Source organism: Neovison vison, chromosome 11 (genome assembly GCF_020171115.1).
Source record: "Neovison vison isolate M4711 chromosome 11, ASM_NN_V1, whole genome shotgun sequence".
Classification (NCBI taxonomy): domain Eukaryota; kingdom Metazoa; phylum Chordata; class Mammalia; order Carnivora; family Mustelidae; genus Neogale; species Neogale vison.
In genome coordinates this window covers 151,166,884-151,189,407 of record NC_058101.1, presented here as the reverse complement: position 1 = coordinate 151,189,407, position 22,524 = coordinate 151,166,884, and the positions used below count along the sequence as shown (strand labels likewise).

General features: G+C 37.5%; 1 protein-coding gene across 1 annotated transcript in view; it reads right to left on the bottom strand.

Moving 5' to 3' along the window:
- Positions 1-22,524, bottom strand: part of ELP3 (elongator acetyltransferase complex subunit 3) — a 97,695-nt gene that overhangs the window by 68,068 nt on the left and 7,103 nt on the right. The window contains exons 4-7 of the mRNA XM_044225013.1: positions 9,794-9,864; positions 8,904-8,967; positions 7,450-7,518; positions 4,176-4,330 (exon numbers count right to left, since the gene is read on the bottom strand). Coding sequence (XP_044080948.1) covers positions 4,176-4,330; positions 7,450-7,518; positions 8,904-8,967; positions 9,794-9,864 — 359 coding nt within the window. The remainder of the gene's footprint in view (positions 1-4,175; positions 4,331-7,449; positions 7,519-8,903; positions 8,968-9,793; positions 9,865-22,524) is intronic.

Here is a 22,524-nt window from a genome sequence, read left to right as displayed (position 1 = left end):
CTATATAACATTTTCTGAAAAACTAAATGCCATCTTTAAGTATAGTAGCAAAAATGTAGTAGTAGCAAAAAATTTACCTCAAACAAAATAAACAAGATACCACAAATCAACTTTTTCCAGATTATCTCATTAAAGCATAGAGACCAAGAGAAAGCACAAAACATGTCAAATGTAGGTTGCCATGATTTGGTGTAACATTCATGGATGGTTTTATGGCTCCCAGATTGTACTTTTATTACTTCCCAAGAGCTGTTCATGAGATTTGTTGCAATGAAGACTCAAATCATATATAAATTTTCATCTGAAAGTAAAGTGTTTGTTGCCCTCTTGAGGCAAATTCAAGAACAGAAATAAAACAACGCTGGCTTGGCCTAGTACATTATAGAAAGAGGCCTTCTTCTCCAAAGGGCTTTTTCTACAAACCTATCATGCTCTGAAGCTGGATAGTTATAATATAAACTCTATTTTCACACCAATAACAGACAACTTATAAAAGGCACTAGAACATTTCTGCAAAAATAAAGCTAAAACTTCATGCTAAGAATAAAGCAAAAATTTTAAAGTTTCAACTGATAAAAATGTCAAACTAGTTGCATCCTAAAAATTAATTATGCAGATCTTCAGTCAACTTAGCTTGTATGGCTCAGGGAACTCAAACTATAGACTGCGAAAAGCTTTGTGACAAACTTTTATGAAGGTTGGGAGGGTGGGGCAAGTCCAAGACAGTCTACTCAGTTACACTTAGCAAATAAGGTCTTCAACATGAGAAGAGCTGCACTGAGAAAAGAGTGTGTAATATCTAAGTGTGGGTAGAAAAATTCAATGGTCTTGACAGATTATCCTGTTACAGAATTCTCAGAGTTAAATGAATTTTAGTAATTCTGAAGTACAGTTGCCATTTCAATGTCATGGGGCTTTGAACTAATTAATGTTTCCTCTTAAATTACATTTTATTTTAAGCTATCACCTGATTTTCAGTATTAAGAAGAATGGGTTGGACTACATTATTCCTCTAAAGTTTCAAAGATTTCAGTGTTTTACTAAGCATGACTTATATTCATGAATGATCAAGATTTCAAAAAAGCAGTAAAAATATGGTCATATCTCATCTTCCTACTAAAGGTCCTGTAGGAGGAAGAGATCACACCAGCCAGCTGTTATTAAAAGTCTAGATTCATGGACATAGAATTAACCCATCACATTCTCTAGAACCAATCAAACAAAGTAGGTTCCTCACACACTCTCCCAGTTGCTGAACTCTATACAGATGTCTCAAGATACCCTTGACAGCTAAGGGGACAGGGAAAGTAGAAAGAAGACAAAAAGTGTCCCTAATCTAAGAGGCTGCCCTACCTGTTGTTAGCTGTCAGTATTTCACCTACAGACTGATCATTCATTCAAAATGTATTCACACATTTACTTATGGCTACTATGTGCCAAGAACCATTTTATTTATAATACCGTTAAGTTCATTCGAACTTTGGCTGCACTTACTACTCTACAAAAAATTCTCTAAGAGGGGCACTATTTGAACAATTTTGTCCTTACCTATGTGACCCTCCCTCCCCAATATAAAAGAGAAGCCAGAAAAAAGCCTGAACACAGGAAGAGGAGTATTAAAAAAAATTCCAGAGAGATCCTATTTCTTCCAATATTTTGAAGTTCTAATGATGTACACACATGTGTGCTCATATACACATAGACACACAAACTTTCATACTTTTTTTGTATCTAGCACAGTTTCTTGCATTAAAGCAAAGCTCAGGCTCTGAAAGCAAAGCTGCCTGGTTTCACAGTCCCACTTGGCCACCAACTACCTGTGTAATTTTGTTAAGTTGCTTAATCTCTGTACCTTAGTTTCCTTATCTGTAAAACAGGGGTAGTTTACATACTTAACTCAGGATGCCTGGGTGGCTCAGTTGGTTAAGTGCCTGCCTTTAACTTAGGTCATGATCCATGTGTCCTGGCATCTGGCTCCCTGCTCAGCAGGGAGCCTGCTTCTCCCACTCCCTCTGCCCCACCCCCTGCTTGTGCTTTCTCGTGTTCTCTCTCTCAAATAGGTAAATAAAATCTTTAAAAACAAATAAATACTTAATTCAAAGGTTTACTGTAAGTTTTAAAAAAATGAATACTTACCACAATGCCCAGCACATGATATACAAACATGAATGTCCTCCTTTATCCCCATCTGCCATGTCCCTTCCTCCTCAGCTCTAATGCCCGTAATAACCATCATCACTATGCTATCTCTTCCATGCATTTACATTTTCTAAGCATTTACACACATGTCCCTGCATTTACATTTATGTGCAGGTATACAAAACTGATGGGATCCATACTGTAAGAACTGGCTCTAAAAATTGCTTTTTCACATAGTATATATATCTTAGAGACTGATAACTTTACCATATTAGGTGATCTTATCTGTCTGCATGGCTACAAAGGCCATGTATAGGTTGATAACTCCCAATTTTGCACTGCCAGTCCAGATGTCTCTTGTATAGTCTACCCAAATCTCCACTTGAATGTGCCTTAGATATTTCAAATTTAACATGTCCAAAGTAAAATTACTGGTTTTCTCCTATATACCTGCTCTTCTCTGTCTTTTTCATCTCAGCATATGGCCCCACCCATCAACCATTTCCGATAACCAAAAATTGGGTATCGTGCTTGATTCTTTCCTCTTTATTACCCCCAACCCAACCCAAAGTCCTGTCATTTGCAGCAATAAAACAGAGTTCTAATCCATCCTCTCTTCTCCATCATTACTGCCACCACCCTCAAGTGAACTATGATGGACATAATAGTCTTCTTCTGGCTTCTCACTTTTACTCTTGTAATCCTCCAACCCATTACCCAGACAACAGACAGAATGACCTTCTCATCAACCTGAATGTGTCATTCTCCTGCTTAAAACCATCTACTTTCTACTGCATTTCAAATAAAATTTTGGCTCCTCAAAAGCATTATATTTTCTGGCCCATACGTATTTAACTCTGCAAGCTCACCTCATCATTATTCTCTCCTTTGTTCACTGGAGTCTAGTCACAGTGGCCTCCTCTCTGTTCCTAGAAGACCCCAAGATCTTCCCCATTTCAGTGATTTTTGTCTTATTTTTTCAGCTCTTGGCCTAATTATTCCTTATACATTGGGTCTCAGCTTAAATACTACCATGTTGTCCATAAAGTAATCTTATTCTTTATCATAGTAGTCTCTTTCTACTATAGTATTCCTGTTTATTTGTTGAACTAGTAGAAATAAGCACCTCAAGAGTGAGGACAACATCCTTATTCCTAGTGCTGAACGCAGTGCACAACACCTAGTGGGCCCTCCATAAACACTGATTAAATTAGAGGGAATAGCATACAGTAATTAACTAGGTTTTCCTGAAACTTCTGAAAATAAAACCTACTTTCAAACCCATTTTTTATATAACTATATATAAAACTTATTCTTCTTCTTGCTTAAAAACTGAGATATGAGATATCAAAAGATATCAAATTCTCTTTTGCTTTATCAACTACAATGAATAAATCATCTCATTCATGAATAGAAATTATTTAGTAGTTATTAATAAATTATTAAATAATAATCACTTGTTTCATTGATTTCATGGCAGCCAGATGTTTTACATAAAGTGTACCCTCAGTGCTCTTTTTGAGTGGTTTAAAGACTCAACTAGTTTAGTTTTAGTTTAGTAGTTTAGACCAGCCTATGGTTGAAAAACCTTCAGTGATTTTATGAATCGTTCTTTCTCAGAGGATACTAATGTCAGTGAACCATATGCACTTATTTAAAAAAATAATTTTTTCAATGAAAACAGTCCTTTCCCACAGACATAACTATGAGAACTAGGAATGTGTAAGGTGAAGGATGCTAATTAAGCTGACTGTGGTGGCCATCTCACAATATATGTATGTCTTTATTCTGTACAACATAAATTTTACAATGTTGTACATCAATTATATCTCAATAAACTAGAAAAATGTATTTTAATTATAACCCATAAAAAATATGCAAATAAAATGAACAAAATCTACCACCGCCCCACCCCCCGCACCACCAAAAAAGAACTAGGAACATAGATGTAGAGCAGAAGGAATTCTCAAAGGCTGTGGCTAGGAGGATAAGCTGATAACCACTCTGAAGAATATGGTAAAATAAGGATTTCTTACTTGACTGCCTCGTAAATATTGTTGGAGGTATGTCCTGATAAGGCATCATGTAAATTTCGAATAAAATAATCTCTGTATTCTTCTGGAAGGGCCATAAATGTTCCACCCATCACAATAAACTCCACTTTATCCACACTGTGACCAAGTTGTTTTAACTGAAATACATATAAATTCATCAGCATTAGACATAGTCAACTACCCTAAGGAGGCAATGAGAATTTCTAATTTTATTTTGTAGCATTTTCATCAGTATAGTTTAAAAATGAAAAGCAATTAAACATATTTAGCAAATTCTGTGGATTAAAAAAATAGACTCCCGAGTCTGAAAGGAAAAAAAATTCTAGCTCATGGAGGGAAAGGGAGAATTATAAAGAATCAGAAAGAAGCTTAACATCAATACATATGTGGGAATTTAAAAACATGGAGAATATAAACTAGAAAGCAGGAAGGACAAATATAATAATACAATACAATATGCAATATAATAAATATTTATTGATTATGTATTTTTATTTCAGAACTTGCGGTAAGCTTTGGGGACAAAAAAGATGACTATATGCAACATAATCAAGACTTGATGCCAATGGACGAAAAAGAACACTACATTACAAAGAAAAATTAAGAAGGCAATTTTAAATCAAACTTTGAAGTTTTACATCAGTTGTGAAGATCAGGAGCACAGGTAGCACTGCTCTCTGGAGGAAAAAAGGAAAATAAAAGTCTGACTGATAAAATATGAAATAGTATCTCTCTCTAGGGGAGAGAATAAAACAGATTTTTCATTTTGTCAGCCATAACAAGCCAAGATTCTAAATTTTAAAAACAGGTATTTAAATTTCTTAGGTTCCTCAAAAAATTAAAAATAGAAAATCAGCATGAGTAATCCCACTACTAGGTAGGTACCCAAAGAAAAACAAAAACACAAATTCGGAAAGATATATGCACTCTTCTATTTACTACAGCATTTTTACAATAGCCAAGATGAAAGCAATCCAAGTGTCCACTGATAGACAAAGGGATGAAGAAGATGTGGTATATATATATATACAATGGAATATAAATCAGCCATAAAAAAGAATGAGCTCTTGTCATTTACAAAAACATGGAGGGAACTAGAGGGTATTGTGCTAAGTCAGACAGAGGAAAAACAAATGCCATATGATTTCATTTATATGTGAAATCTGAAAAACAAAAACGGATAAACAAAAAGCAGAAAGAGCCATAAATGCAGAGAACACACTAATGGTTGCCAGAGAGTAAGTAGTGAAGGGATGGAAAAAATGGCTGAAAGGCAGTAGGAGATAACCGGCTTCCAGTTACAGAATGAATGAGTCACGGGGATAAAAAGTACAGCATAGAAAACATAGTCAATGATACCGTAACAGCACTGTAGGGTGAGTGATGGTGAGCACAGCATAACAAATAGACTTGTTGAACCACTAGGCTGGATGCCTGAAACTAATGTAATATTGTGTGCCAACTACACTTCAATTAAAAAAAATTTCTTGCCATATTTTAGGCTTGAGAAAAACTGGGTCAAGGGGACTACCAAATTATGAACTCAAATTAATGCACTGTGTAAAGGATGTCTACACTTAATATGGACAAAAAGGCACCTTCTAAAACGTTTGTTTCTGAGAACGGCAGATAACAATTTATGCATATCTTTATGTATGTAAATATTCAACACATGCACACACAAATCCGTATTTGATAAAATGTGTATGTAAGTGTGTACACACACACACACACACACACACACACACACACACAAAGAAAGCTTTCTATCTGTGTTTACAAGGGATACATAACAAAATCATTCTGGTAGCTTTTTCAAAATATCTTGCCAGAACCGTAAACTACACTTAACTGAACTCTAGAGGTGAAATGCTGGCATATGTTTTGGAAAAGATACTCAGGTGATTCAAGTGCATTTACAGTTAAGAAAAGAATCACTGCTTACAGTAGTTTCTTTTCCTTTTTTTTTTTTAATTTTATTTTTTTCCAGTGTTCCAAAATTCATTGTTTATGTTCTACAGTAGTTTCCAAATCTTTTAAAACCTATTCCCTTTCCATGGGGCGCCTGGGTGGCTCAGTGGGTTAAGCTGCTGCCTTCGGCTCAGGTCATGATCCTGGGGTCCTGGGATCGAGCCCCACATTGGGCTCTCTGCTCAGCCGGGAGCCTGCTTCCTTCTCTCTCTCTCTCTCTCTCTGCCTGCCTCTCTGCCTGCTTGTGATCTCTCTCTGTCAAATAAATAAATAAAATCTTTAAAAAAAAAAAAAAAAAACCTATTCCCTTTCCAGTAAACATAAAAATTTCATACGCTATTGAAACATTTTAAATGAATTAAATGCCATGGTTAAAAAAGAAACTGAAGCAACGGTCAGCTTAGAAGATGCTTTTCTAAACTATGTAGGTTCCACCCAGGCAGGGGTCCTTTCCTACAGCTGACAATCGTGATGAACATGTGCTTGGGTGACAGTGAAGTGAAAAATCTGAACTGGCTGGCATTCACTAATACTAGTTAAACAAACACAGAAATGACTTAAGGACATGAATGTATTACTTTCCATTGGAGATTTCGTAGTTGCCCTATCAGATGTCACTGTAAAAATTAGTGGTCACACTTTTTTAAGTTGGATAAGTTCAAAATAGAATTATAAAAGAGAAAAACTATATTAACATTTAGATTTCCCAAACAGAGCAAGGCTGTTGACATAGGACTTGTTTTTAATTGGTTATATTGGAGTATAATTTACATACAATAAAATCAATTATTTTTTAAGTGTACAACCAGATGAGTTGGGTTACCTATTAAGAGAGCGTGTTTAGGGTTGTGTAATTACCACCACAGTCAATTTCACAACTCCCAGAAGTTCCTCATACCCTTTTGCAGTCAATTCTCTATTCCTACCCTGGCCAACCAGGCATGGTACTTTTTATGTGGCATATGGAAGCAAATATTCAATCCATCCACCTACTATCTAAGGACTTCCACATATCTACATCTGTAAATTTCGTCGGGTAAATGAGTTTGTACAAGTTCAAAGAAACTTAGAGAATATAAAACCTTAAAGCAATAATAGAGTCACGAAAGGAAGCAGCATTTCTGACCTTGCTGGGTATTGCAAACTAGTCTCCCTCCTTCAGATGGATATTTAAACTTACCAAGGAGAAAGACACTCTTTTAGTTATTTCAGGTTCAACTCAAATCAAACAATAATACCTTCCGTATACAAAAACTGAATTTAAAAATGCTTTTTAAAAACTTACCTGTTCTATTCGGTGTCTTGTCTGTAGATAAGGGTCATATCTAGCGCGGATAGCTCGCATGGAGGTTGGCTAAGAAAAAAAGAGAAAAATCTCCTGCTGGGCCCACATTCAATAAAAATAATAAGTAGTTTCAAAAGGACTGTATTAAAAATAAACTTCTTTTGTGCTCCTTTCTTTTTCAGTCTTGTTAGGGATCAAAATAATGTTCTGAATAGCATCTGGCTAGTTCCTACCCAACTGTCTTAAGTATCTGACCAGCAGGGCATCTCCTTGAATCATATTTATCTTTGTGTAAACACTTATGAAACCTCCAGGGTCACTTTCTGCTAGAGCAGAAAGGGGTGGCTAGGGGACAGAAATGAGAGGGAGCTTTTTCACTGAATAATTCCTTTTGTATTTTTAACAATTTGAACAATGGAAAACAACTAAAAAGTGAAATCCCATATATAAGAAAACGTCCAGTGGTTTGCTGGCTGCTGACCTCTTCTGCAGAGGCTCACTGCTTCAAAAGCCTGCTTGCTGTTCTCCTGCTTGCACCCTGTCCTTACTCTAATCCTTACCCACACAGCATCAAATGATCTTTTTAAAAACTTACACTGGAACAGACCATCCCTCTGCCTTCAACCATAATGGCTTCTCATGACACCTGTAATAAAATCCAAACTCTCCGAGCAGCTTACAAACTCTCTATGTCATCTGTCTTTCCAATCTCATTCTTCCCCTTACCCATAAGTCCTGGTATACCCCACTGTCATTCCTGCTACAGCTCCTTGTTCTAGACATCCTCTCCACTGGGAACGTTCTCTCCTGATATTCCTGCATGGCTCCTTCATGTCATTCAGGAATTCAGTCCAAATATCATCTCCTAGACAGTCACTTGCCAGCCACCAAGGCTAAAGTACCTACTCAGCTTCTACAAATCTAACTCTATTTTACGTCTTGGCTTAGCATTTACTAGTACCTGATATTTTCTTCTTTCTTCTCTATCTCCATTAGAACGTAAATTCTGTAAGATCACGGACCTTGTCCATTTTTCACTGCTGTAGAGGCAGTATAATGTGGTGGTAAGGAACAAAGAATTCAAAACCTGGCTCTGTCACACTTAGCAGCGTGTCTCTGGGCCTGATGTTTAGGACTTCTAAGCCTATTTCCTTATTCATAAAACCAGGATAGTAACAGTATCTACCTTCAAGATGCTGCTATATGGTTTAAAGTTGTAAAGCACTTGGAATAGTTGACATATATAATAAGTGCTTATATAAGTATTTTTCTAGTGACTAGAGCAGTATATGTAGATAGTCAGCAAATATTTGATGAATGAACAACTTCTATCTTCAGGAGAAAAATAAAAAATTTAAAAATTTAAAAATTTAAGAAAGCCAGTACTTCTACAAGCACACTATAGGTCAAAGTACAATGTTACACTTCCTCAGGATGACTTCACTTCACTTTACCTCATATCCAGTATAAGACTGGGTTGAATATTCAAAATCTGAATCTGGTCCACCTGGGCAGTATCTGCCAATACAACCAAAGAAGGATGTCAGATACAAAACTCAGTCCAACAGTCTAGATCAAGTATCTGCAGTCTCCATAAAATCCCGAGAGCAAACAAGCTTCATTTTCAAATCCTAATAGAAGAGTCTATCTTTGCAGTATCTACAACTAATTTATTTTCTATGAACAAGTAAACACAGGAAACATATAAGGAACATTTATGTCTACATTATTGTAGTCGTTTTCAGAATGTTGCAGTTACTGTTATTTTAGAGGTTTAAGCTTTTAGGGACAAGTAAGAGGATTTAAGTTTTCCTAGGTTTGGAATGATACTCACAGTGCTCTCGGTAACTACACTTAGGAAAACCTTTCTCTCAGTTAATCTTCCTACCTAGAATCATGCATATTCTTCTGCCTATTTTTCCAATTATCTAAAATTAAATGTTTAAAGGTTATTTATAGTTTATATATAGTTTATATATTTATAGTTTATTATAACTTTGTAATGATACTTTTCTGATCCAAAGTCATTTTAAGTTTCTTACATTTAGAATTTAGGCAGCTCATATTTCCATGTTTCATTTATGAAGTTGATAGACTGTCACTCTTGAGTTCTATAACTTCAGTATTTTTTTGTTTACTGCAACAGATTAAAATCTTTATATATTTCATTTTTAAAGCAGTGAAACATCCTATCAATGGCTGCTTGTTTCAAAGAACTAACTTATGAATCTACTGAACCAAAGTTTTAAGTATTAACCAGCATACACTGATTAAGATTCTAGGGGATTAACTAATTCATTTAAAGTACACATGCACACAACTTATGTAAAGCATCCACACTTACACACATATATTTCCTGTAAAACTGATGTGTGGACATCTGTGGGGTTTGCACATCACAGCCACAACAGCAATCTACAAAAAAAAAAAAAAAAATTAATAAAAAAGTTATCATGGAATAATGAATATAAAATCCTGGAGAGTGGTTATCTCACAGAAGGAGGGAAATGAATGCAATCAGGAAATGGTACATAAGGAAAGATACAAAAAAAGAAAATGGCTCAAAAGGGGCTTCAGTGTATCTGTAATGCTGTATTTCTTAAGCTGAGCAGTGGGTGTAAAGGTGACCTCTTTTGAGTGTTTTAAATCTCTAAAATACACAAATGCACTTATATACTAGCTTGGATTATATTTTACCTATAAATTAAGTGAAAAATAAGGAATTAATACTTTTCAAAGTCAAAGTGATTCCATTCTCTCACTCTCTTTATTTTACTAAAATAGCCTACAAGAAAAAACTACTTTATGCAATAAAGATATAAAATTATATCTAGGCCTAATCTTTGTAACTCAACCTCCTCATGGAAATATTGGACCTCAATATTTAGAGCACAGTATTAAGCTAGGAGCTATACTTCAGAGTGTCCAAAATATTCTCAGAGGGGTCTGTCAGAGCCTTCCTGATCTGAGGACAGTATGTGCCTCAGAAAGGGGGTGATGACAGAGATAGAAGTATGATTATATACATGGGGAATTGGCCAAATAAGGGTATAGACTAAGGTGAATGCAAGCCAGGTTTCTTAGTATTGGAGAAGGAAGTTATAAATATGAAAAGGGAGAGAACTTGGCTGTGATAGAAGGTATTGCTGTGAACTCACAGTTTTCAATAAGTATACTCATATACAAATAAATATAAATGTTAAATGTGTTAGTATATGTGTATCCACATACGTATGTATGTATACATATATATTTCCTAGCTTGGCTCATGGACATGGGCTAGGAGCAGCAACACCCTAATATCAACGAGTGTATTAGCACTCAGATCTTGGTTTCTAAATACCTTTCTCCACTGAAAAAAAAACCAGGGGTCTGTGGAGAAATAGCTGATTCCAGACATGGAGCAAAGAAAGGACAAAATGAACCTGGAACATTTTATTAGAACAGAAAGCTAGAAACTGCTCGAAAAATGATGGGGACATTTTAGAAAAGACACAGAAACCAGCCTGAAGGCTCTCACTGGTCAAATCAGGGATCATCTGTAGTCAAAATAAATAATGATAGTAACAGATTATAACCATCAAACTGGAAATCATTAAACCATTCATACAAATAAATGAATGAGTAAACTGAAAATGTGATAAGGAATTCAAAGTACTTCACCGCACAGAGCTTTTTTTTCTCTTTTTCTTTTTTTTAAAGATTTTATTTATTTGACAGAGTGAGAGAGAGAGAGATCACAAGTAGACAAAGAGGCAGGCAGAGAGAGATGGGGAAGCAGGCTCCCCGCTGAGCAGAGAGCCCGAGGCGGGGCTTGATCCCAGGATCCTGGGATCATGACCTGAACCGAAGGCAGAGGCTTTAACCCACTGAGCCACCCAGGTGCCCCCTGCACAAAGCTTCTTAATTACAAAATGGAAAAGATTAACTTTACAGAGGAGAAGCCTGGGAGATGCTAACTTGCTCAAAATGAACAATATTGGAAAGAAGAATAAAGACGAAGGCATCGTGCTCCCTGATTTCAAATTGTACTACGCAATATGATACTGGCATAAAAACAGACAAATAGATCAACAGAACAGAAAGTCCAGAAATAAACCCCTCATATATGATCAGTTAATTTACAACAAAGGAACCAAGAATATACAAGTGGGGGTAAGGACAGTCTTCTCAATAAATGGTGCTGGGAAAACGGTACACCCACATGCAAAACGACAAAACTAGATCACTATCTTATATAATACGCAAAAAATTTACTCAAGATAGATTAAAGACTTGAATGTTAAGACCTGAAACCATAAAACTCCTAGAATAAAAACACAGGCAGAAGTTCCCTGACATTGGTCTGGGTGCTTAAGTTTTGGAACTGACTCCAAAAGCAAAAATAAGTAAGTTGGACTACATCAAACTACAAAGGTTCTGCATAGCAAAGTAAACCATCAACAAAAGGAAAAAGCAACCTACTGACTGGGAGAAAATATCTGTAAATCATATATTCAATAAGGGTTTAATATCCGAAATACACTACAAACTTAGCTCAATAGCAAAACTACATACGATTAAATAATGAGCAGAGGACTTGAACATTTTCCCGAAGACATACAGATGACCAGCAGACACATGAAAAGATGTTCAATATCAATAATTATCAGGGAAATGCACATTAAAACCATGAGATATTACCTGTTAGAATAGCAAACTGAAACGAAATACTACCACACACCTATCCGAATGGCCAAAACCCAGAACATGGACAATACCAAATGCTAGCAAGCATGCGGAGCAACAGGAATTCTCACTTTTGGTGAGAATACAAAATGGCACAGCCACTTGGATGACAGTTTGGCAATTTCACAAAGGTTTAGTTTTATGGATTATGATATAATCCAGCAACCATGCTCCTAGGTATTTACCCAAATGAGTTGAAAACTTAGGTGTACACAAAACCCTTCAAACAATGTTTATAGCAGTCCTGTTCATAATTGCCAAAAACTGGAAGCAACCCAGATGCCCTTCAATAGGTGAAGGAATAAACTGTGGTACATTCAGACAATGGAATATTATTCAGTTCTAAAAACAAATGAGCTGCACCAAACCACTAAAAAGATGTGGCGAACCTTAAACGCATATTGCTAAGTGAAAGAAGCCAATCTGAAAAGGCTACCTACTGTTTGATTCCAACTACATCTTTCTGAAAAAGGTAAAACTACAGAGACAGTAAACAGATCAGTTTGTCAGAAGTTTGGAGCAAAAGAAAGGATGAATAGAGGAGTTTTAGGGAAGGGAAACTAATCCTCATGATCCTGAAATGGTGGACACATGACATTATGCATTGGTAAAACCCACAATACAGGGGTGCCTGGGTGGCTCAGTGCCTGGGTGGCTGAGCCTCTGTCTTCGGCTCAGGTCATGATCCCAGGGTTCTGGGACTGAGCCCTCCATCAGGCTCTCTGCCTCGCGGGAAGCCTGAACAATATTGGAAAAAAACAAAACAAAACAAAACAAAACAAAACCCACAATACACACTACTGTGAGTGACCCCAATATAAACTATAAGCTTCACTTAATAATAATGTAGCAATATTGGTTCATCAATTTTAACAAATGTGCCAAACCAATGCCAAGGGCAACCTGGGCAGGAAGGAAAGGAAGTATAGGGGAACCCTGCGTAATTTCTGCTAAATTTTTAGGTAAACCTAAAACTGCTCTGTTAAAAACAGGAAAAAAAAAAAACCCATAACAACAAAGCAGGTAACATCAGGAATAAAAGCACAAAGATGGGGTGCCTGGCTGACATGGTGGATTAAACGTCTGCCTTCGGCTCAGGTTGATCCCAAGGTCCTGGAATTGAGTCCGTCAACAGGGAGCCTGCTTTTCCCAATGCCTCTGTTTCTCTCTGTCTCTCACGAATACATAAACAAAATCTTTAAAAAAAAAAAAAAAGGGCATGAAGATCAGGATGCATAGCAGATAGGGAATAACAATCACCTGTGTATGTACTTCTGGTATTTTTGTATTTTTAATTTTTCTTTTTTTTTTAAGATTTTTATTTATTTGACAGAGATCACAAGTAGGCAGAGAAGCAGGCAGAGAGAGAGGAAGGGAAGCAGGTTCCCCGCTGAGCGGAAAGCCCAACATGGGGCTCGATCCCAGGGCCCTGAGACCACGACCCAAGCCGAAGGCAGAGGCTTTAACCCACTGAGCCACCCAGGCGCCCCTGTATTTTTAATTTTTTTTAAGGTTTTTATTTTGATTCCAGTTAGTTAACATTCAGCATTGTATTACACGTTTCGGGTGTACAACACAGTGATTCAACAATTCCATATATCACCTGGTGCTCATCACAACAAATGAATTCCTTAATCTGATTACCTATTTAACCCATCCCACTAAACCCCTCTCCTCTGGTAACCCTCAGTTTGTACTATATACTTCATGGCAGTTTCCTAATTTCTCTTTCTTTTTTTCCCTTTGCTCATTTATTTTGTTTCTCAAATTCCACACATGAGAGGAATCATATGGTATTTGTCTTCTTCTGACTGCCTCATTTCACTTAGCATATCTCTAACTCCATATTTCTATGTCATTGCAAATGGCAAGATTTCCTTCTTTTTAATGACTGAATAATATTCCATCATATATCTGTATCTATATATCTCACAACTCCTTTATCCATCCATGAATTGATGGATACTTGGGAATGCTTCCATAATTTGGCTATTGTAAATAATTCCACAATAAATATAGGGGTGCATGTTCCCCTCTGAGTTACTGTTTTTGTATTCTTTGGGTAAATACCTGGTAGTGTGATTACTGGTTTGTAGCGTAGTTCTACTTTTAAATTTTTGAGGAACCTCCATACTATTTTCCACAGTGGCTACACCAGTTTGCATTCCCACCAGCAGTACAAGAGGGTTCCTTTTTCTCCACATCCTTGTCAACACCTGCTATAACTTGTGCTGCCGCTTTTAGCCATTCTGACAAATTTGAGGAGATAAATCATTGTGGTTTTGATTTGCCTATCTTTGATGGTAAGTCATTATGAGCACCTTTTCATATCTTTTGGCCATCTAGATATCTTCCTTGAAGAAATGTCTGCTTATGTTTTCTGCCCATTTTTATTCCATTTTAATTGGGTGGACATCGAGTTGTATCAGTTCTTTATATCAGATATGTTGTTTGCAAATATCTTCTCCCACTCAGTAGCTTCTTGTTTCCTTTGATGTGCAGAAACTTTTTATTTTGATGTAGCCACAATATCCCCATAATAGAAGATATATCTAGAAAGAAGTTGCTATGGCTGATGTCAAAGAAGTTACAGCCTGTGTTTTCTTCTGGGATTTTTATGGTTTCAAGTCTCACATTTAGGTCTTTAATCCATTTTGAATTTATTTTTGTGTATGGTGGAATAAAGTGGTCCAGTTTTCTTTCGGCTGCCCGTTGCCGCCCAGTTTTCCAAAACCTGGTTTGTTGAAGAGACTGTCTTTTCCCCGGTGGATATTCTTTCCTGCTTTGTCAAACATTAATTGACCATACAGCTGGAAGTTTATTTCTGGGCTTTCCATTATGTTTCACTGATTTTTGTGTCTATTTTTGTGCCAGTATCATGCTGTTTCGATTACTACAGCTTTGTAACAGAACTTGAAGTCTGGAATGGTGATCCCTCCAGCTTTGCTCAGCACCCACTCCCCAACCAAGGTTGTTTTGGCTATTTGGAGTCTTAGTGATTCCATATGAATTTTAGGATTGCTTGTTCCAGTCCTAAGAAAATGCTATTGGCATTTTGATAGGGATTGCATTAAATGTGTAGATTTTGGATAGGATGGAGATTTTAACAATATTTGTTCTTCTAATCAATGAGCATGGGATGTCTTTACATTTCTTTGTGTCCTCTTTAATTTCTTGCTTTAGTGTTTTGCAGTTGCTAGAGTTCAGGTCTTTCACCCCTTTGGTTAGGTTTATTCTTAGGCATCTTACTATTTTGGGTGTCATTGTAGATGGGACTGTTTTCTTAATTTTATTTTCCTTAGATTTTATTTCTTTGAGAGAGAGAGAACAGGGACCGGGGGAGGGTATGGTAGGGACAGAGGGAGAAAAAAAATCTCAAACAGATTCCATGCCGAGCATGGAGCCTGACATGGGGCTTGATCTCATGACCCTGAGATCATGACCTGAGCTATAATCAAGAGTTAGATGCTTAACTGACAGCCACCTAGGCACCCCTTAATTTTGCTTTCTGATGTTTCATTATTGGTGTATAAAAGTGCAACAGAGAGAGAGCACTTGGGTGGCTCAGTCGGTTAAGCGTCTGCCTTCAGCTCAGGTAGTGATCCCAGGATCCTGGGGTTGAGCCGAGCCCTGGATCAGGCTCCCTGCTCAGTGGGAAGCCTGCTTCTCCCTCTCCCACCCTCCCTGCTTGTGTTCCCTATCTCACTGTGTCTCTCTCTGTCAAATAATAAATTAAATCTTAAAAAAAAAAAAATTGGGTAGAATTTGCCTGTGAAGCCATCTAGTCCTGGGCTTTTGTTTGTTGAGAGTTTTTTTGTTTACTGACTCAATTTCTTCGCTGGTGATCAGTCTCTTGAGATTTTTCATTTCTTCCTGTTTCAGTTTTGGTAGTTTACATGTTTCTAGGAATTTATTTCTTGTACGCTGTCTAATCTGTTGGCATATCGTTTTTCATAATATTTTCTTGTATTTCTATGATGTTGGTTATTTCTCCTCTCTGATTTGTGATTTTGAGTCCTTTCTCTTGTTTTCTTCTTGATAAGTCTGGTTAGAGGCTTATCAATTTTATTGATTTTTTCAAAGAACCAGCTCCTGGTTTCATTGATCTGTTCTATTATTTGCTTAGTTTCTGTATCATTTATTTCTGCTCTAATCTTTGTTATTTCCTTCCTTCGGCTACTTTTAGGTTTCATTTGTTCTTTTTCTAGCTCCTCTGGGTGTAAGAGTAGGTTGTTAATTTGAGATTTTTCTTGCTTCCTGAGGTAGGTCTGTATTGTTACTTCCCCATTAGAACTGCTTTTGGTGCATCCCAAGGTTTTGGAATATTGTGTCTTCATTTTTATTTATCTCCATGTACTTTTAAATTTTTTATTTCCTGATTAATCCATTCATTGTTCAGTAGCATGTTATTTAGCCTCCATGGATCTGTAGCCTTTCCAGATCTTTTCTTGTGGTTGACTTCTAGGTTCATAGTGTTATGGTCAGGAAAGATGCATGGTATGATATTCTTGAATTTGCTGAGGCTTTTTGGTGGCCCAATATGTGATCTTTTCTGGAAAATGTGTATTCTGCTATCTTAGGATAGAATGTTCTGAATATATCTGTTAAACCCATCTAGTCCAATGTGTCATTGAAAGCTACTATTTCCTTGTTTCTGGTTAGATGATATGCCCATCAATTTAAGGGGGCTGGAAAAGCCCTGTGTTATTATTGTTATTATTGCATTACTATGGTTTGTCATTTATGTTTGTTATCAACTGTTTAATGTATCTGGATGCTCCCATGTTGGGTGCATAAATATTTACAATTGTTTTATCTGCTGTTGGATTGACCCCTGTATTATTATATAGTGTCCTTCTTTGTCTTTTATTACTGTCTTTGTTTTAAAGTCTATTTTTTTAAAGGATTTTATTTATTTATTTGACAGAGAGATCACAAGTAGGCAGAGAGGTAGGCAGAGAGAGAGGAGGGAGCAGGCTCTCTGCTGAGCAGAGAGCCCGACTTGGGACTCGATCCCAGGACCCTAAGATCATGACCTGAGCTGAAAGTAGAGGCTTAACCCACTGAGCCACCCAGGCACCCTTAAAGTCTATTTTGTCCAATATAAGTATCACTACTCCGGATTTCTTTTGATACACATTTGCATGAGAGATGTTCCTCCATCCCCTCACTTTCAGTCTGCAGGTGTCAGTTGGTCTAGAATGAGTTTCCTGTAAGCAGCATATAGGTGGGTCTTGTTTTGTCACCCTGTGTCTTTTGGAGAATTTAGTCCATTTATATCCAAAGTCATTATTGATAGATACGTATTTACTGCCACTTTATTCCTTGTTTTGTGGTTGTTTCTGATGTTTTTTTCTGGTCCTTTCTTCTCTTTTTCTCCTTCATGGTTTGCTAGTCTTCTTTGGTGATATATATGGATTCCTTTCTTTTTATTCTTTGCATACCTATTATTTTTTGATTTGTGGATACCATTAGGTTTGCATGCATATAGCCATCTATATTAAGTTGATGGCTGTTTGAGTTTGAACCCATTCTTTACTCCTCTCCTCCTTATGTTTTAGCTATATGGTGTTATATTTTATATCCTTTTATTTTGTGATTTTTTACATAACCAATTTTTACATAAATATTCACTTTTACTGCTTTTGTATTTCCTACCTTCATATTGTCACTTTTGATCTTCCTTTCCACTCCAAGAGTCCTTTTTTTTTTTTTTTTTTTTTTGGTTATGATTTTATTTATTTGAGAAAGACAGAGTAAGAGAGAGTATGAGAAAGGGTCGGAGAAGCAGACTCCCTGCTGAGCAGGGAGCCCAATGCAGGACTCAATCCTTGGACTCTAGGATCATGACCTAAGTCGAAGGCAGTCTTAACCAACTGAGCCACCTGGACACCCCTATCTGGGAAACTCTTTATCTCCTCTTTTATTTTGAATGATAGCCTTACTGGATAGAGTATTCTTGACTGAAGATTTTTTCCATTCAGCACTTTGGATATATCATGCCACTCTCTTCTGCCTTGCAAGTCTTCTGCAGAAAGATCCGCTGATAGCCTTATGGGGGGTTTCCCCTTGTTTGAACTGTCTTCTTATCCTCTGCTGCTTTTAAGATATATATATATATATATATATATATATATATATATATTTTTTTTTTTTTAATCACTACTTTTTGCCATTTTAATTACATTACGTCTTGGGGTGGATCTGCTTTTGTTGCTTTTATTGGGTGTTCACATTGCTCCTGGATGTGGATATCCGTTTCCTTCCCCAAATTAGGTAAGTTTTCAGCTATGACTTCCTCAAATAAATTCTCTACCCCCCCCCCCCCGATCTCTCTTCCTCTTCTGGGACACCTATAATATGAAGGTTATTATATTTGATGGAGCCACTGAGTTCCCTAACTCTACTCCAATTTTTCATAATTCTTTTTTCTCTCTTTTGTTCAGCTTGATTATTTTCCATTACTTTGTCTTATAGGTCATTAATTCAGTCCTCTGCTTCTTCCATCCTGCTATTCAGTCCATCAGGTGTGTTTCCCATTTAATTTATGGAGGAGCTCTTTATCTCTACTACGTTATTCCTTATCTCTGTCTTAAGTACTTTACTCATGTCTTCTACTCTTTTCTCAAGTCCAGAGAGTATCCTTTTGATCACTGCTTTAAGTACCCCATCACACATGTTACTTATATCTGCTTCGCTTAGATCTCTGGCTGTGGCCTTATCTTTTTCCTTTCTTTCCTTTTCTGTCCTATTCTTTCTAAGTCTCTGTGCCTGTTTCTGTGTGTTAGGAAAGTCAGCTATATCTCCTGTTGAGGGTTATGGCCTTATGAAAAAGTCCTGTACTGCACTACTGTGTACTGTACCCAGTTCCTCAGGGCCTGGCGCTTCTGGGAATGTCACCAATGTGTGGTGCACATGCTTGCTGTTTTATCCTAGCTGATCTACCCTTTAGGCAAGTCATCTTCAAAGGCTCTCTTTGCCTTTTGTGAGTAGTGCTTGGCCCCTGACCTGAATGTAGTACATTTTAACTACGTGTGCTCTGGTCAGCTTGTGAATCAAACCTGTCACCACTGCTATCTGAACAGGGGCTCCGCAAAACTTCTGAGTCAGGAGACACAGTGTAAGCAGGACTTTGGATCTGTCTTCTGGGGAGGGGACTGGCCAAGTTGGGACTGAGGCAAGCATGACAGAGAAAGGCAGTTCCACAGGAGAAAAGGCACTTGAAGTGAGGGTGGTAAAAGCAAGTTAGGTAGCAAGTGTGGGTGCTACACTGATTCCCACAGGTGGCTATGTGCTCATATGAGGGATGCAGGAGGGAAATGGTGCCTGTTAGTTCCTTGTTCATGGAAGGGTCTCTCCTTGAACTCTACTTCTCTGGGATGTGTTCTTGAGATGAGCAAATAACCTCTGCACTGTGTGTTCCAGGTGCTCTTCAGATTACTGTTTATACACTGTATGTCACAGGTTGTTTACCTAACTTATATGAGCAGTGCAATGCCCTCTGGGCTCTATTGTAGCCAAGCCCACTGACCTTTAAAATTCCAGTCTTTATGTCCACTGGTAGCAAGAACTCCCAAAATTCAGCCCCTCTAACTTGCCAAGCCAATTGCTATGGGTATTCATTTTCCCTGTGTCCTCCTTGGTATGACAGTGTTAGTCTGTCTCTCACCCTTCTCTGCCACTGAGCCTCACTCTCAACCACAGTGGCATGATCTCTTTCTCTCCCAAACTGTATCTCTACCCTTACTACCTTCTTCAGCATGGCCTCTTCTCTACCTTTAGTTGTGTAGTTTGTTCTGCAATTCTTCAGGTCAATTTCTGGAGTATTTAGGATGATTTGATAGTTACCTAGTTATATTTGTGGGATGAGGTAAGCCTAGGTTCCTCCTACTCTGTCATCTTCTAACCTCTCCCTGATCAGAAGTATCAAATAATTCTGATATTTTTAATAATTCACTCTGTGACACTGTCAAAGATGGATTTGGTGCAGGTAAGAAAAAGTAGACTAGTTAGGAAAAGACCAAAATAATCTAACCAAGAAATAATGAAGGCCAAAATATTCCTACCATGGACAATGGAATGGACAATGCATTTCACATCTTTTGGAAACTGAGTGGACAGAGACACCATGGACTAGGATGGAGACAAAAGATGCATGAGCAAGTCTGAGGTTAGTTTTGGTTATGTTATACTTCAGGGTATATAGGCAGTCAAAAGAGAGATGTTTAACAGGCACTTCAACAAATGCCTGAAGCTTGAGGAGTGGTCAGAGCTGGAAGCTGGCATATAACAATACTTAGAAATGTCAATGGATAATCACCAAAGAAGGCATGTATGGTACTAAGAACAGTGGACCTAGGATCACAGAAAACAACAATTTTTAGAAGCAAGCAGAACAAGAATAGACCTTAAAGAAAGCAAAGTAATCAGAGGTAGGAGGAAAAGAAGAGAGAGAATGGTGTCATGGAAGCCAGGCTTATTAGGTTGAAAGGTTGATAAGTTTTTGTCTTCCATAGTGGCAAGCTCATACATAATGCTGAAAAACGAAACATCAAGGCTTATCTACAGAGTGTGTTATCTGGGGATATGGAAGCAGACACCAAGAAATCAGCTAACAGTTAAAAGTGCTTGCCCTGAGGGGAAAAATGGGAGGTAAGGGGTTTGAAAATATAGTTGACCTTTGAACAAACAGGAGTTGAGGGATGACAACCACTCAACTCAGTTGAGTATCTACATATAACTTTTGACTACCCAGAAACTTAATTACTTTCATAGATTACTGTTGATCAGAAGCTTTACTGGTAACAGAAACCATCAATTAATACATATTTTGCATGCTATAGGTATTATACACTGTATTCTTACAATAAAGTAAGCTATGCAAAAAGGAAGTTTCAGGAAAATCATAAAGAAAATACATCTGTAGGGGCTCCTGGGTGGCTCAGTGGGTTAAGCCTCTGCCTTTGGCTCAGGTCATGGTCTCAGGGTCCTGGGATCGAGCCCCACATTGGGCTCTCTGCTCAGTGGGGAGCCTACTTCCCCTCCTCTCTCTGCCTACTTGTGATCTCTCTCTCTCTGTCAAATAAATAAATAAATAAAAACTTAAAAAAAAAAAGAAAGAAAGAAAGAAAATACATCTGTAGTACTGTACCTATGGGAAAAAAATCTGCCTGTAAGTGGACCCATGCAGTTCAAACCCATGTTGTTCAATGGTATTAATTTCTCTTAAAGAACCCTTTACACTAGGTACAAATAAATTAAAAAAACCACTTAAGTACAGGGAGAAGAGACCAGGATTGGTGATACACTGTATATGAAAGTTTTAGGGTTTAATTAACCACAAACGCAATATGATCCAGGAGATAAGACTACCAAACAAGTCAACATAAACTGTTATTACCAAGTATAATACTCCCATCCAAATAACAGATTGAATTTCTATGATCATACCACACACACACAATTTAATTCTGGATATCATGTCTTAAGAGGGTCCAAATCCTATCTTTCACACTCATCTTTTTTATCCTAAAGCCCCTACCCTAATTCTAGCTCTTAACCTTACTCCTTGATCAAGCCAAGAGTATCCTAACTGGTCTTTTTGGCAGCAAGCTACTCCACATCTTGGATCCAAATTAATTTCCTGGAAGTCTATTTTGTTCTTATCACTCTCTTCAAATATCTTTAACAAGTTCCTATTACCCAGCTTCTTTACAGGACATTCAAGATCTTTTACAAGCTCATTCCCAAACTAACTCTTTACCCTAATGTTCTACTGCTTTCTCAAATCAATTATCAACCCCAGTCAGTCTGAGATACTCACTGTTCCCTGCACACATCATACTCTTTTTTTTTTTTTTTTAAGATTTTATTATTTATTTATTTGCCAGTCAGAAATCGCAAGTAGGCAGAGAGGTAGGCAGAGAGAGAGGAGGAAGCAGGCTCCCTGCCGAGCAGAGAGCCCGTTGTGGGGCTCAATCCCAGGACGCTGGTATCATGACCCGAGCTGAAGGCAGAGGCTTTAACCTATTGAGCCACCCAGGCGCCCCACACATCATACTCTTATAACACCTCTTAGTGCCTTAGTTCCTTGTGCCTTTGGTCCCATTATTTTTCAAGCCTACTCTTCCCAGCTTATATGGGCATCATTTGTATGTCAAGTGAGTGCCATGCTTTCTCTTGGGCTTTCCCTAGTCTCTTTTACTTCAGGGACATCTTTGTCCTCTGGACTTCCACAATGCTTCCCACGATGTCAGTCACTTCACAAATACCATATACAGAATGCCTTTGTACCATTAATTACCTTTCAAAAGTACAAGGGGTGACTGGGTGGCTCAGTGTGTTGAG